General features: G+C 35.2%; 1 protein-coding gene across 1 annotated transcript in view; it reads right to left on the bottom strand.

The window, feature by feature from the left end:
- TMPRSS11A (transmembrane serine protease 11A) overlaps positions 1 to 14,888 on the bottom strand; it is a 60,116-nt gene that overhangs the window by 18,675 nt on the left and 26,553 nt on the right. The window contains exons 5-6 of the mRNA XM_030314500.1: positions 3,608 to 3,675; positions 1,513 to 1,673 (exon numbers count right to left, since the gene is read on the bottom strand). Coding sequence (XP_030170360.1) covers positions 1,513 to 1,673; positions 3,608 to 3,675 — 229 coding nt within the window. The remainder of the gene's footprint in view (positions 1 to 1,512; positions 1,674 to 3,607; positions 3,676 to 14,888) is intronic.

The following is a 14,888-nucleotide window of genomic DNA, read 5'->3' as shown; positions in this document are numbered from 1 at the left end:
CAATTTTACTGTTGAGAGAATGGAGGTAAAGTCATGGGCCAATTACTTGGATGGTCTTGCAGTGACTCAGTGGGATCAAAATAGGTTCTCAATCAGCACACCCTGCCTTTTAATAATTTCTTAGTCATTAAAATAAACTATAGCACACAAACTGACCCTGTGAAAAAACAAAAGGTAGGCAACTGATAACCATTTCATGCTTCATTTCTGGTTTCAGATAGCTCAGGCTTTTAAATTTCTGCCAAATTAACTGGTTATTGGAAATTATAATTGTAACACATCATATAATTTATCAGAATTGCCACTATTTCACAACCTTGATTCATTTGTTTCCCCACCTAACAAAGAAGGTGGATTAAGCCCTTCCCTCCTGGGTTGGGAGAGGTCCCAGGCTTTATTCCCGGAGTAGCTGACTGTCACTTCAGCAGACTCCTGCCCATCCCATTCCCTCAGATTTTCACTTCCTGGTCAGGTTTCCTCTTGAAGAGTCAGCCAGACCCTTACAAGGGTAGGGCATCCTGTTTCACCTCTGATATTAATCACTTCCTTTGTGCTTCTCTTAAGTCTGGTGTCCATTGGAATTTGTAGGGGAAATTTGCACTTGTCTGCCAGAAGTAGGTGCTTGTGGAAGCAGCTTAATGTACAAGGGTGAACAGGTTTCTGTCTGGCTGGACTCCTCAGAGCCTTTAATATGCTAACGTAAGAGATGAATATCATAGACAGAATTTCTAAGATGTGTTTGACCACAGAACCCTTTTTATATAGAATCTCTCAAGAAATTAGAGATCTAGACTTGAATCTTATATCATTTTAATTATTAGAGTCCTTACTTTTTTATCTCTCTTTTATATCTATAAAAGATAAATTTGCCTATTTCATAAGAATATGGAAATTAGATGCTGCACGTGAAGGGCATAGAGAAGGCCTTGATAAAGACTGATTTTCCTGTTTAGAGAAATGATAATGGTATAGTATAATGGTTCTAATGATTTTTTTCTAGCTCAGTGATTTTTAAAGCATCACTTAAAAGATGGCTTTAGTGGCTACAAAGTTGGTTTACCATATTCCCAAATGCCCATAGGAAAAAACAGAAACTTCATAACTTGACTATATACAGAAACTATCCATATTTTTAAAAGGCAACAAATGACCTCATGTTTTAGGAAGGTCCCACTTAAAAAAGTAGTTGTTGCTAAATGCTTGGTATTTTCACTTGCTTAGTCATGAAGGCAGTGGCTGAGTCAGATTAATTCTCTGTTAGTGGTAAGGTTTCCTTATTTTATGATGAGTACCAGTCAATACCTATAGGATAAACCACTTGACAACTAACTTCAGACATGTTTTCAACAGAGGAAAATAAAACCTTAAATGTCATATTTTTAACTTGAAATTTTTTTCCATCTAAATTCTAGCTATTATTCGGAAAGGAAATAATGGCAAGTAAGGTTAAGATTAGACATAAAATGGACCTAATAGAAAACTTCACATAGCACAGAAGGTGCACCTACTTACCATTAACTTGAACTGAGGATGCATTTATTGACAAGGCTCTTGTGGTCCTTATCTTCTGATTTAAGATACTATGGATTTTCTCCTTTATCATGGCTCTTTGCTCAGGAGAGGGGAACTGGAATATCATAATGATATCTACTTTCACACCATCTTCCTCTGGCCTACAACATACAAGAGAAAGGTATTTATTCCAAGAATACATTGGATATCATACTCTTTCCTATACTTAATGCTCCTAAATTATGTCTTAATTGCTGCAAATGTCAAGGACTAATCCTCTCACATTGACATTCATCTGTATGTCACCCTCTGACCCAAGGTCATTTCATATGTTGTCTCTTCGAGTTTCCATTATTTTTTCTGTAAATTTCCCCCATTAATTTGAAGGTTTGTTATAGCAGTTGGGTAAGACTCAGATATCAGAAAATATTTTCTCAGAATCATAAAGTCTGAGAATTGGAAGAAACTTTGGTGTCTCTTTGGCCAATCGCTCATGTATCTGATACCTAAACCACCTCTGCAGCATTTGTGATAAGTGGCCCTCTAATCCCAGTACAGTAATTAAAATGATGGGAAATTTACTTCCCTTAAGAGGCTATTTCTCTTTGGTCAGCTCTGATTTTAAGAGAGTTCTTCATTTTGAGTTGAAATATGTCTTCCTATATCTTCCATTACATTAAGCTTAGGTCTAGTTTGGGACATATATAGAACCTTAATTTTCTGTTCCACATAAAGTATTTGAAGACAACGGCATTCTTGGTTTTGAGTCTTCCCTAGGTTACACATGTCCAGTTATTTGAACTTTCTTCATATGAACAAGTTCAAGTCCCTTTACCTGTAGTATTCAGTTTTTCCTCTTAAATTAGGAAAGCCAAACAATTAAAGGTCTTTAAAAAATTGAAATCTATGTATTGATCTGTTATATCTCTTATTTTTACACCTAAAAAGACCCAAGCTCTGAAAAGCACTATAGGCCTTATTGTCCGAAATCTTTTGACTAAAAAAAGAGGAAATCATATTGATTTTGAGGCTTTTTATATATTGTGGTCCATTTAGGTTCTAGAATGTGAAGATATAATAACCAGAATTTTATGTCCAATTGTCAAATGTATTCCCTCTTGAATCAAAGGGAAGACCTTGTTTACAAGGTGGAGTTTCTCTGGACACACACAAAAACTTACATAATGATAATGACTATAAATTCAAAGGAGTTTGTTCACAAGACTGTAATAATATTGCTAGAATTGTATGGCAAATCAGAATTTGAAAATAGAGGATGTGAACTCTAGAAAATTTCAACAAATATGTGCTTTTTATCTCCTAAATATTATACAATTTATACAATTAATATTATAAAATTCTTCTGGAGTTCACTGGCTATTTAGTAAAGGTATAAGGAACGTGGAATGTCTTCCAATAAGGCATTAGTCTATTGGTGATAAAAGTGATTATTTCTTAATATAAATCTCTTTGAATATATACATTTTTAAGAAGATGAGTCATATAGGTCCATAGATTTGTATTTATTATGTGTGTGTTCTGCTACATGCTTTCCAAATAACACAATTGACACCTCTGAGCTATTTCAGCAATTGATATGAACTTCCCCCTTCTACCATAACAAACAGAAAACTTATTAAAACAGGAACATCTTTTTGTTTGGGCATGCCTCCTGTTACTGGGACTTTGTTACAAGTAAAACTTATGATCCCATTATACAGCCAACTTGGCCTTCTTATTTTTGAAATGACATGACTTAAAGAAAGAACTTGGTGTATGCAGTGACATGCTGCTGGGTTTTCCCAAGGCCACAGGTTCTGTTAGTCCCAGACCTTATAATCAGCTGATGGGGTTTAAATCCTTGTTCTGTCACTTGGGGAACTTTGAATGTATCACTTAACCTCCCTGCACCTTAGTTTTTACATTTTAAAAATGGTGGCCAGCAGTATATCTCCAAACCACTGTAGAGATGCTATTCATGAGAAATCCTAGGCAAGAGCCAAGGTCACAGAGGCAACAATATGTGAGGAATTCCTATCTCCTTTGCCCTATGTCCCTCCAGGCTGTGACTCCACCTTTGCCCAAATATACATACGTCAGTCTCACTACTTGGTTCTTGATATAATGCTTGTTCAAGGCCGAATCTATAAATATCTCATCCACCTGTTATTACAAGACAGAAACTCTGTGTTAATATTTTATAGTAAGGATATCCCCCTGACTAAATGCTAAAACAATAAAAAGAAGTTTTAACATGAGTAATATTATTTAAACCAGTGGTTCTTAACTCTCACAGTGCAGCAGAATCATTGGCATTTTTTTCCCTTAAAATTATAAATGCTGGAGCCCTTATCTCAGAGTCTTGGTTATAATTGATCTGGAGGGAATCTAGGCATTCATATTTTTAAAAATCTCCCCAGGTGATTCTAATGTGCTGACATAGATATCCAGAATAGAAGATATCTTCCTAAAATTATATAGAAGGTAAAGTAAAAGATATAGAGCCAAGGTGGGACATCCAGGGAAACCTTGAGAGATGGTGGAGAGAACCTTGGTTGAGTACTGGATTTGAAGCCTATCCTGCCACTCATGAACTGGGCAACCTTGTAAGTGACCGAACCCAACCTGAGCCTCAGTTTCCAAACTGAGATATTGATATACTGCTCATAGGGTTATAAAGATTAAACACACACAAAAAATGCTAAGTATATTTTGGCAATGAAGTTCTGGTGGTTCCCTAGCCCCCATCCTGGTGTTTCAGGTCTCAGATTTCTTTGTAGGTCTTTGGTGGAAAGTATAAAGAGGCATTAGGGATATGGGAGAGCCAACAATTTTTTCATTGTTTTTGATTGTGGGCCCTAGGTAAATCAGAGAGGAATAAAGAGTAAGATGGTGTTGAAGATTTAGATTAGAGTTTTATCACTCATTTCATATCACGAAGGAAGAAGAAGATAAGCCTTATTGCACAGAATTTTAATTTGCCTGATCTGACATCATGTGGCTGTGGCTTAGCACACCTGGATACTGGATTGCAATATCTTCTGGTGACCACTTGGTGGCAACAGTGTCATCTAAATTTGAGCATTCCATTTCACATTTGATGAATGTGATGAGCCAAATGTGTAAAAACAATGTCCCAAATCCCTAAGGCGCAAGAAGACCAACTCTCATTTTGAAAAACACAAATATAAATGGAAAAATAAATGGAATAAATGGAAAAAATAAATGGAATAAATGGAAAGCTGTTTCAGAGATCAAGGAACAAGTCATGACTCCCTTAGCACTATCAGGCATTCCCAAGTGCTTAACTGGGAAACAAAATACTCCTAATCACATTTAACCCTTACAATAACGGTATGGAGTAAAAATTATTTTGATTCTTTATTTGAAGAGGAAGCTGGCACTTGAAGACATTATATAAATTTCCCTGGCATCAGGTGGATAATAAACTGGGACTTAAGTTTAGATCTTCTGCTTGTGGTTTCATCTCTTCTTATCAATCACACAGCCTCCTTGATAAATATGATGTACATGTTGCTTCAGGTTCTTTCACAGAACCCATAACAATAAGTTATAAAATAAACAGTTGGTTGATTGAAAGTATAACATTTATCAAGCTATAATTGGTAATGTATTTATAAACCTGAAGATCAAAGGTAGTATTTAGAAAATAAAAAAAATGCCAGTATCCAAAATATACATTTATTTGTATTTACATAAGAAAAGCTTAAATGGACTGAGGAAATGTGCGGTTCATATGCTAGAAATGGAACTGTTTAAATTTAATTTCTTTTTTTGTTACACAACACATAGCTAGTCTTTTACTCAGTATCTGGGGGGAGATCCAAAAGCAAAGAAAAGGTAAAAACAAAACAAAACAACAACAACAAAAACAGGGAGAGGAGTGTCAAGTAGTAAAAGGAAGAAAAGCAAATAGCAGTTGCGTATTTATAGAAGTTTGATTTGTAATTATCCTCTGAAATTCCACCCACAATTGTTCTGCTGGCTGTTCATAACTTGTTGGTGAAGATATTGGATTAAGTTTTTGGCTTTAGATGACATCATTCATCTGGCCACATGCCTGCTGAGAAGAATATCTGCACCCAGCATCAATTCCATCTTTGGTTTAAGTGACTTTAGTAATCATAGAAATAAAGAAGTTTTCTTCTTTCGAATACAAATTCAAAACCCTGCCCCTATAAAGCCTCTTTGATTAGCCTGGGGTGAGCCCCAGGATCTTCAGGTGATCCTGGTAGCCTGAGGAAAACACTCTGAGAAATACTAGGGCATAGGGATTGGCTAAATGGGTTTCTACCAAAAAGGGATTTTCAGCAAGGGAAAATCAGGGAAAACATGAACATAAACTTTATTGCTGAGTGGATTTTACGTATGAACTAGCTTTTTTAGACCCTAAAATAATGATTAATCTTTCCTGGAAGATAAGGCTTGCCTTATGAGAAACATTCTGCCAATAATTTGGCATTCTAAATTTGTAGAAGTTTCAAAGGACGCTTTTTTTTAACTGCGTGCCAGTTTGTTATAAATTTATTATTCACAGAAGCTAATAGAGATAGTGATTAATAAATTTATCCCACCTCCTTTCTGGGGGCATTGGCAGAGTCTGATAGTTGGGATTAGTCTCTTAATTTAACAGAGAGCCTCCCCCTTTCAGGCTAGTACCTCGTTATGCTTGATGATTTTGTAATGCTGGAAGTTGCACTGAGATTAAGTTCTAAAAGGGCAATTGAAGGTTAGTTGGGTGTTTAATAAAAGAGTGAGGGAGAGGCTGTTAACTCCAACACACAGCCTCGCCCAACCATTCAGCTCTCATTCCCGAAAGAACCCTGTTTACACATGTCGCCAGCCTTTCACTGTCAGATGCTCCCCAACTGGGCTTCTCTCAGCAGTCTTGGTAGTTACGTAGGAGGTGTTTCAGGGTTGGCGCTGTAAACTTAAGATAGATATGCCACTGAAGATTGGCCAATGGAATATAAAAGCAGTTTCTTCCACTGTCATAGCAGATGAGCCCTGAGAATTAAAGGACTCACCAATGTGCCATGAAGAAAACTTCAGATCCTGTTGCTTTCTCCTAATTACAATAAGATTAGCACACAAAGAACAGTATAAGAGATGCTTTAGAAAAACAACACTTGTTTTGCCTTAAATAAGTCCTAATTGAGATTGCCTTGCTACAAGAGCTGAACTCTAAGTACAAAGAGTAAAGCACGATTCATTTGGGCCTCTGGTTACAGAGTCAGATATTCAAGGACTTCCCCTTCTGCCCATTTTCCATCCTGTCCAGTCTTCAACCATGTGTACCTGTCAGCCCTGGCCCTTGTTTCCTTTATACTTGCCCTTCTCAGGCTATTCCTTGAAACTATAGCACCCTCCCCCATTCTGCTGGCTCTGCTTTTCTGAATCATATCTCTCCTTCAATGTCTATTTCAGATAATACCTTCTTTGTGGTTATTCCTTGAAGCTTCTTTGTGGTTATTCCTTAATCTTTCCTCTTTCTGTTGTGATTTTTCTAATCCATCTTATGCTTACTACTATTCCCTTAATATAGTTATTTATGCAAATATATTATCTCCTTTATTCAACTGCAAACCCTTTATGTTAAGTGTGGTGATTGATCTTTTCTCGTTCCATAGTATGTAGAAATGTAGCATGTTTTTGTTGAATGAATGCATGAAAAAAAGTGAGAATTTATCAGAAAGCCTTGCCATTACCAGGAAACTTGTAAGAGTTTTTAATGAGCTTTTCATCAGATTTAGATCAATGCTTCTGGAGAAAAAAGCAAATTGACTATGAATTACTGATGGGAAGTCTTTTGCCTTATGGACATTTTCAGGTAATTTCATTGCTTGTGGAAAGCCCCTCCCAGGTGAGACTACAATAGATATTATAGTAGGAATAGTCATCACTGTTGTGGATCACCTATGCAGCAAGCACAAAGTCCACTGTATTTATGAGCTCCTTTGCTTTTTTCCTCAACCCTCTCAGGTGAATACTATTATTATCTGCATTACAGAGATGAGGAAGTGACTTGCCCAAGGTGAAAAAGTAATGAGCCAGTTGACCTTGGGATGAGCACACAAGTGTGTTTTTAGTAAAAGCCTCTATTGGGGCATTTGGGCAGCTCAGTCGATTAAGCATCTAACTTTGGCTGAGGTCATGATCTTGTGGTTCGTGGGTTGAAGCCCCTTTTTGGGGTGTGTGCTAACAATGTGGAGCCTGCTTGGGATTCTCTCTCTCCCTTTCTCTCTCTCTCTGCTGTCCCGCCACTTGCACATGCTCTCTTTCTCTCTCTCAAACTAAATAAGTAAACTTAAAATAAATAAATAAATAAATAAATAAATAAATAAATAAATAAATAAATAAATAAAACAAACTCCTACTCACTGATGTGTAGCAGGCAGCATGTAAGAGATCAAGAAACTGTTATATCCCCCTCCAAAGGCAGTCTGTTTTCTTTGTCCTTTAAAATTAGGACTATTGGGGCGCCTGGGTGGCGCAGTCGGTTAAGCGGCCGACTTCAGCCAGGTCACGATCTCGCGGTCCGTGAGTTCGAGCCCCGCGTCAGGCTCTGGGCTGATGGCTCGGAGCCTGGAGCCTGTTTCCGATTCTGTGTCTCCCTCTCTCTCTGACCCTCCCCCGTTCATGCTCTGTCTCTCTCTGTCCCAAAAATAAATAAAAACGTTGAAAAAAAAATTAAAAAAAAAATTAGGACTATAATCTTTATAGTTCTTATTGCAATTTTTAAAAGTTCTATCTATTTAAAACTCTAGATCTTTGGTACAACCCAAGAATCAAAAAGTCAGCTATGAATAATTTTTCTAAACCTATGTATGGCATGGCCAACCTGAGCAGTGATGGTATCTACAGGATTCTGAAGCTTTGGTGGCTTTCTGGGTATCACGTCACTTTGTGTTCACAAAAATCCTTTAAAAAAAACACAAAACCTCCCACAGCTGTGAACCCAGTGCTGTGTCTATTAGAGATGGCAGTTGGATCCTGTGTAATAAGGGTGTGTGACTGGAGTACTATGGAAGTATGATTACTCTAAACCATGAGGTAATAGTATCAGCAAATGGATTGTGACATTATAGGATATTATCAAAGTTATTTATTTGACTATACTGGTCCTTCCTCAGTGTTTCCTTGTAGAATGTCAGAAAGAAACAGATGGACATCTCTGACTGTTTAATCACACATAGTAAGTAGCAATATATTGGATAACCTTATCCCAAATTGGTTTGTATTCCTGAGATTGAGAGGCAAAGTAAATTCAAGAAATTAAAATGTTTGCAGTGAAGGGTGATAAAGGATAAATTATTAACTTTCAGTATACCACAAAAGCTTAGATCTCTGAATTACCATTTTAGAAGAGGAAAATATGTAATTTGTGTGTATTTAAAGTTGCACTAAAGATAGTTAAACCAGATGCCTGAGGCAAGGAAAGGTCATTTCTTTAGAAGGTTCCTGTCCTCTCCAGGTGTGTTGTCTTTGAAATCTCTAAATTTGATTAATCTGTGAGAAAGAGAGGGTATGAATCATTACTCTTAGACTCTTGTACAGTTCCAGAATGATGAGCCATCATCTAAATAGATTATCCAGTAGAGTGAAGACTGTGATATATTCATAACTTTATCAGGAAGTTTTGAGATGGTTCATATTGCTTCCTTTCTCAAAAAAACTTCTCTCAGAAAACAACCATCCACATTTTCCCTCCAGTCATAGATTATTTATGCTAAATAAATATATGCTGATATTTCCATCCACCTCCTTCCCATATTATAGTTGTTTTTCTGTTGTCTTCCTCCTCAAAAACTGGTACAAACAAGAAACCATAAGCCAAAACTAGTAACAAGAGACAAAGAATGTCATTATATAATGATAAAGGAGTCAATTCATCAAGAAGATAGAACCATTATAAATATTGTACCTAACATCAGAGTACTTAAATAAATTAAGCAAAAACTGACAGATCTGAAGAGAGAAATAGACAATAATACAATAATAATAGAGGACTTTAGTATCCCATTTTTAGCAGTGGATAGATCATCCAGACAGAAAATCAACAAGTAACCCTTGGACCTAACCATTTTTTACATCAAATGGACTTAACAGACATGTAAACAACAATCCACCCAACAAGAGAATACACATTCTTCTCAAGCACACACAGAACATTCTTTAGGGTAGATCATCATAGGATACAAAACAAGTCTTAGCAAATATTTAAGAAGATTGAAATCATACTATCTTCTGTGACCACAATGGTATGAAACTAGAAGTTAAGAACTGAGGAAAGCTAGAAAATTCACAAATATGTGGAAATTAAGCAATGCACTTCTCAACAACCAATGAGTTAGAGGAGAAATCAAAAGAAAAATAAAAAAAAAATATCTTGAAGCAAGTGAAAATGCAAACGCATACCAAAACTATGGGATGCTGCAAAAGAGCTCTAAGATAGAAGTCCATAGTGATGAATGCCTACATTAAGAAAAAAAGATGTTAAATAGACAATCTAACTGCACACCTCAAGCAACTAGAAAAAGAAGGAAAAACTATTGTTCACCTGAAACTAATATACCACTATGTTAACTCAACTGAATTAAAACTTAAAGAAAGAAGTAGAAGAAAAAACTAGCATTAGCAGAAGGAAGGAAATAACAAAGATCAGAGTGGAAATAAATGAGATAGAGACTAAAAGACAATAGAAAAGATTAAAAAAAACCTAAGAGTTGTTTTTTTGAAAAGTTAAAGAAAATTGACAAAACCTTTGCAAACTAAGGAAAAAAAAGAGAAGACTCAAATAAAATCAGAAAATGAAAGAATATTACAACTCATGCTACAAAAATACAGAAGATCATAAGGGATGACTGTGAAAATTTATATACTAACAAATTGGATAACCTGGAATAAATGGATAAATTCTTGGAAATATACAACCTACCAAGACTAAATCATGTAGAAATTAAAAATGTGAATACATCAATAAGGAGTAAGGAGGTTGAATCAGTAATCAAAACCCTTCAATACAGAAAAACCCGGGACCATATGGTTTCACTAATGAATTCTACCAAACATTTAAAAAAGAAATAACACCAATTCTACCCAAAATCTTCCAAAAAATTGAAGAGGAATGACCACTCCCACATTCATTTTACAAGGTAAACATTATCCTCATACCAAAGCCAGATAAAGACACTATAAGAAAACTACAGGCTACCTCTGGAAAACAGTATGGAGGTTCCTCAAAAAACTAAAAATAGAACTACCCTACTACCTAGCAATTGCACTACTAGGCATTTATCCACGGGATATAGGTGTGCTGTTTTGAAGGGACACATGCACCCCAGTGTTTATAGCAGCACTATCAACAATAGCCAAAGTATGGAAAGAGCCCAAATGTCCATCGATGGATGAATGGATAAAGAAGATGTGGTGTGTATATATATATATATATATATATATATATATATATACACACACACACACACACACACACACACGCACACACACACAATGGAGTGTTACTCGGCAATCAAAAAGAATGAAATCTTACCATTTGTAACTACGTGGATGGAACTGGAGGGTATTATGCTAAGTGAAGTTAGTCAGAGAAAGACACAAATCATATGACTTCACTCCTATGAGGACTTTAAGAGACAAAACAGATGAACATAAGGGAAGGGAAACAAAAATAATATAAAAACAGGGAAGGGGACAAAACAGAAGAGACTCATAAATATGGAGAACAAACTGAGGGTTACTGGAGGGGTTGTGGGAGAGGGGATAGGCTAAATGGGTAAGGGGCACTAAGGAATCTACTCCTGAAATCAGTGTTGCACTATATGCTAACTAATTTGGATATAAATTTTAAAAAATAAATTAAAAAAATTAAAAAAAAAACAACTATAGGCTAAAATCTCTGATGAACATAGATGCAAAAATTCTCAACAAAATTAGTGAATCAAATTCAGCAACATATTAAAAGGATCACACACTATGATCAAGCAGTATATATTCCTGATGTGTAAGGATGCTTCAACATACACAAATCAATAAATGTAATACACACATTAATAGAATGATCACATGATAAAGATCACATGATTATCTCAATAGATGCAGAAAGATCATTTGACAAATGAAACACCCTTTCATGATAAAAACGTTCAGCAAGTTGTAAATAGAAAGAACATACCTCAGTATAATAAAGGCCATCTATGGCAAGTCCACAGATTATACAATATACCTCAGGGAAATGTTGAAATCTTCCTAAGATCAGGAACAAGATATCTACGATGCCCACTCTCACCACTCCTATTCAACATGGTAGTGAAGTTCTAGCCAAAGCAATCAAGCAGGAAAAAGAAATAAAAGGTATCTAAATCAAAAAGGAATAAATTGTCTTTATTTGCAGATATATGATTTTATATAGAGAAAATCCTAAAGATTCCCACAAAAAAAGCAGATAAGTAATCAATGAATTCAGTAAAGTTGCAAGATACAAAATCATACAGAAAATGGCTGCATTTCTATATATTAACAATGAAATATCTGAAAAAGAAAGTAAATAATCCCATTCACAGTAGCATCAAAAATTATAAAATACTTAGGAATAAATTTAACCAAGGAAGTGAAAACTGTAACACTTTGATGCAGGAAATCAAAGAAGACAAAAATAAATGAAAGATATTCCATGTTCATGGATTGGAAAAATTAATGTTGTTAAAATGCGTATACTACCCAAAGCATCTATAGAACAATGCAATCTCTATTAAAATTCTAGTGGCATTTCTCACAGAAATAGAAAAAAATCCTAAAATTTGTATGGAGCCACAAAAGACCCTGAGTAGCCAAATAGTCTTGAGAAAGAAGAACAAAGCCACTTCTTGATTTCACTTCCTGATTTCAAAGTCTAATACAAAGTTATAATAATCAAAACAGCATGGTATTGCCATAAAAAGGCACATGGAACAATGGAAAGGAATCAAGAGCCCAGAAATAAATGCTCACATATATGACCAGCTTATATTTAATAAGGCAGCCAAAAATACTCAATGGAGAAAGGATAATCTCTTCAATACATAGTGTTGGAAAACTGGATAACCACATGCAGAAGAATGAAATAGGGCCCCTTTACTCCTTCTCAAAAATAATTCAAAATTAAAGATTAAACTGAAAATAATTAAATTAAAAATTCATTCAAAATTAAAGATTAAAGATTTAAACATGAGGCCTGAAACCATAAAACTTCTAGAAGAAAATAGAGCAAAATGTTTCTTGACATTGGTTGGGGCAACAATTATTTGAATATGATTCCAAAAGCATAAGCAACAAAAGCAAAAATTGCTAAGTGGAACTCCATCAAACTATAAAGCTTCTGCACATCAAAGGAAGTTATCAACAAAATGAAAAGGCAACCTGTGGAATGGGAGAAAATATTTGCAAATCATACATCTGATAAAGGGTTAATATCCAAAGTATATAAAGAACTTATACAACTCAAAAAAAAAATCTGATTAAAAATGGGTATAAGATCTGTATAGACATTTCTCCACAGAAGACATAGCAAAATAGTCAACAGGTACATGAATAGGGGCTTAACATCACTAATAATCAGGGAATGCAAATTAAAACCCAATGAAATATCATCTCACACCTTTTGGAATGGCTATCATCAAAAAGACAAGAGATAACAAGTGTTGGAGAGGATGCAACTCTTTTGAAGAATGTGCACTCTTTTGAAGAATGTAAATTGGTACAACCACTATCATAAATAGTATAGAGGTTTCTCAAAAAATTAAAAGTAGAACTATAATATGTCCCAGTAATCATACTTCTGGGTATATATCCAAAGGAAATGAAAGCAAGCATACAGAAGAGATATTTGTACTCCCATGTTCATTGCATCATTATTCACAGTAGTTAAGATATGTAAACAACCTAAGTGCCTGTCAATTGATAAATGGATAAAGAAGATGTGATGTTGTATGTGTGTGTGTGTGTGTGTGTGTGTGTGTGTATGTATATATGTATGTATATATATATATATATATATATACACACACAATCACACAATACAATAATATGTCATATATATATGTATATATACATATGGAATATTATTCAACCATGAGAAAGAAGGAAATCCTGCTATTTAGGACAACATGAATGGACCTTGAGGGCATCATGCTAAGTGAAATAAATAAGACAAAGACAAATACTGTATGATATCACTTATATGTGGAGTCTAAAAAGATGAATTTATAGAAACAGAATAGAATGGTGGTTACCAAGGCTGAGGGGGAGGGGTGGGAGAAGCAGGGAGATGTTGATCAAAGGGTACAAACTTCCAATTATAAGATGAATACATTCTAGGGATGTAATGTACAGCACGGTGATTATAGATAATAATACTGAATGCTGCTTGAATGTTGCTAACAGTATAAGATCTGAAATGTTCTCACCACAAAAAAATAGTAATTATGTGACATGATGGAAGTGTTACAGTGATAATAATTTTGCAATACATCAAATCAACATGCTTTACACTGTAAACTGACACAATGTTATCTGTAAATTGTGTTTCAATAAAGCTGGACCAAAAGCTGAACAGGAAAGTGAGGATACTATGGAGGAGGACACACTTATATAACAAGTAAACCCAACGTGTTGCTTAAATTACCTAGCACAGCATATGGGATTTATAATCTTTATAAATTTAAATATTAAATGGGAGAAGAATTGACACAGAGTTGAGCTTCCTATATTAGCTGAGTTTCTTCCTGACAAGTTGAACAATTTAGTGGAAAGAGCACATATTCAAATTACCTATATGGCTTCAAATCTCCCCTCTGTCATTTACTGGCTATGGACCTTAACTTCAGAGGTTTAGTTCCCTTATCCTTAAAGTGTGGATAATAATGCCTCCTTTGCAGTGTTACATTGCAGATTAGACATGAAATATACAACAATTATCTTTTTCTTCCAGGATTCAAATTAAGGTAGAGGTGTTACACATCTTCCTCTTTTAAACATGCCTAATCTTTAATTTCAAAATAAATGTAGGTCTGTGTTCTCAGGAAAGGACTTGGCCATACTCTCCATTCAATTTTTCTAACCTCTGAACATGAAGTTTCTTGATAATGTCTGCTTAGTTTTTTCTTAAATCTTCCAAATCCAATATCTTCTCTCCAGGCATAGGGCCACAATCCTACACCAAGCATGGAGCATCTTTTACTTCTTTTACCTTCTGCAAATCCAAACTTTGGGACTAATACTTTTGCTAAGTTTAAATTTATCTCGACTAATTTTTCTCAGTAGAAGCACTTCCTGCTTCAGTGTTGATCAGAGCCCAATCT

The sequence above is a fragment of the Lynx canadensis genome, chromosome B1, assembly GCF_007474595.2.
Source record: "Lynx canadensis isolate LIC74 chromosome B1, mLynCan4.pri.v2, whole genome shotgun sequence".
Classification (NCBI taxonomy): domain Eukaryota; kingdom Metazoa; phylum Chordata; class Mammalia; order Carnivora; family Felidae; genus Lynx; species Lynx canadensis.
Note: the sequence above shows the minus strand (reverse complement) of the source record. Positions and strands in the feature narration are given on the sequence as shown.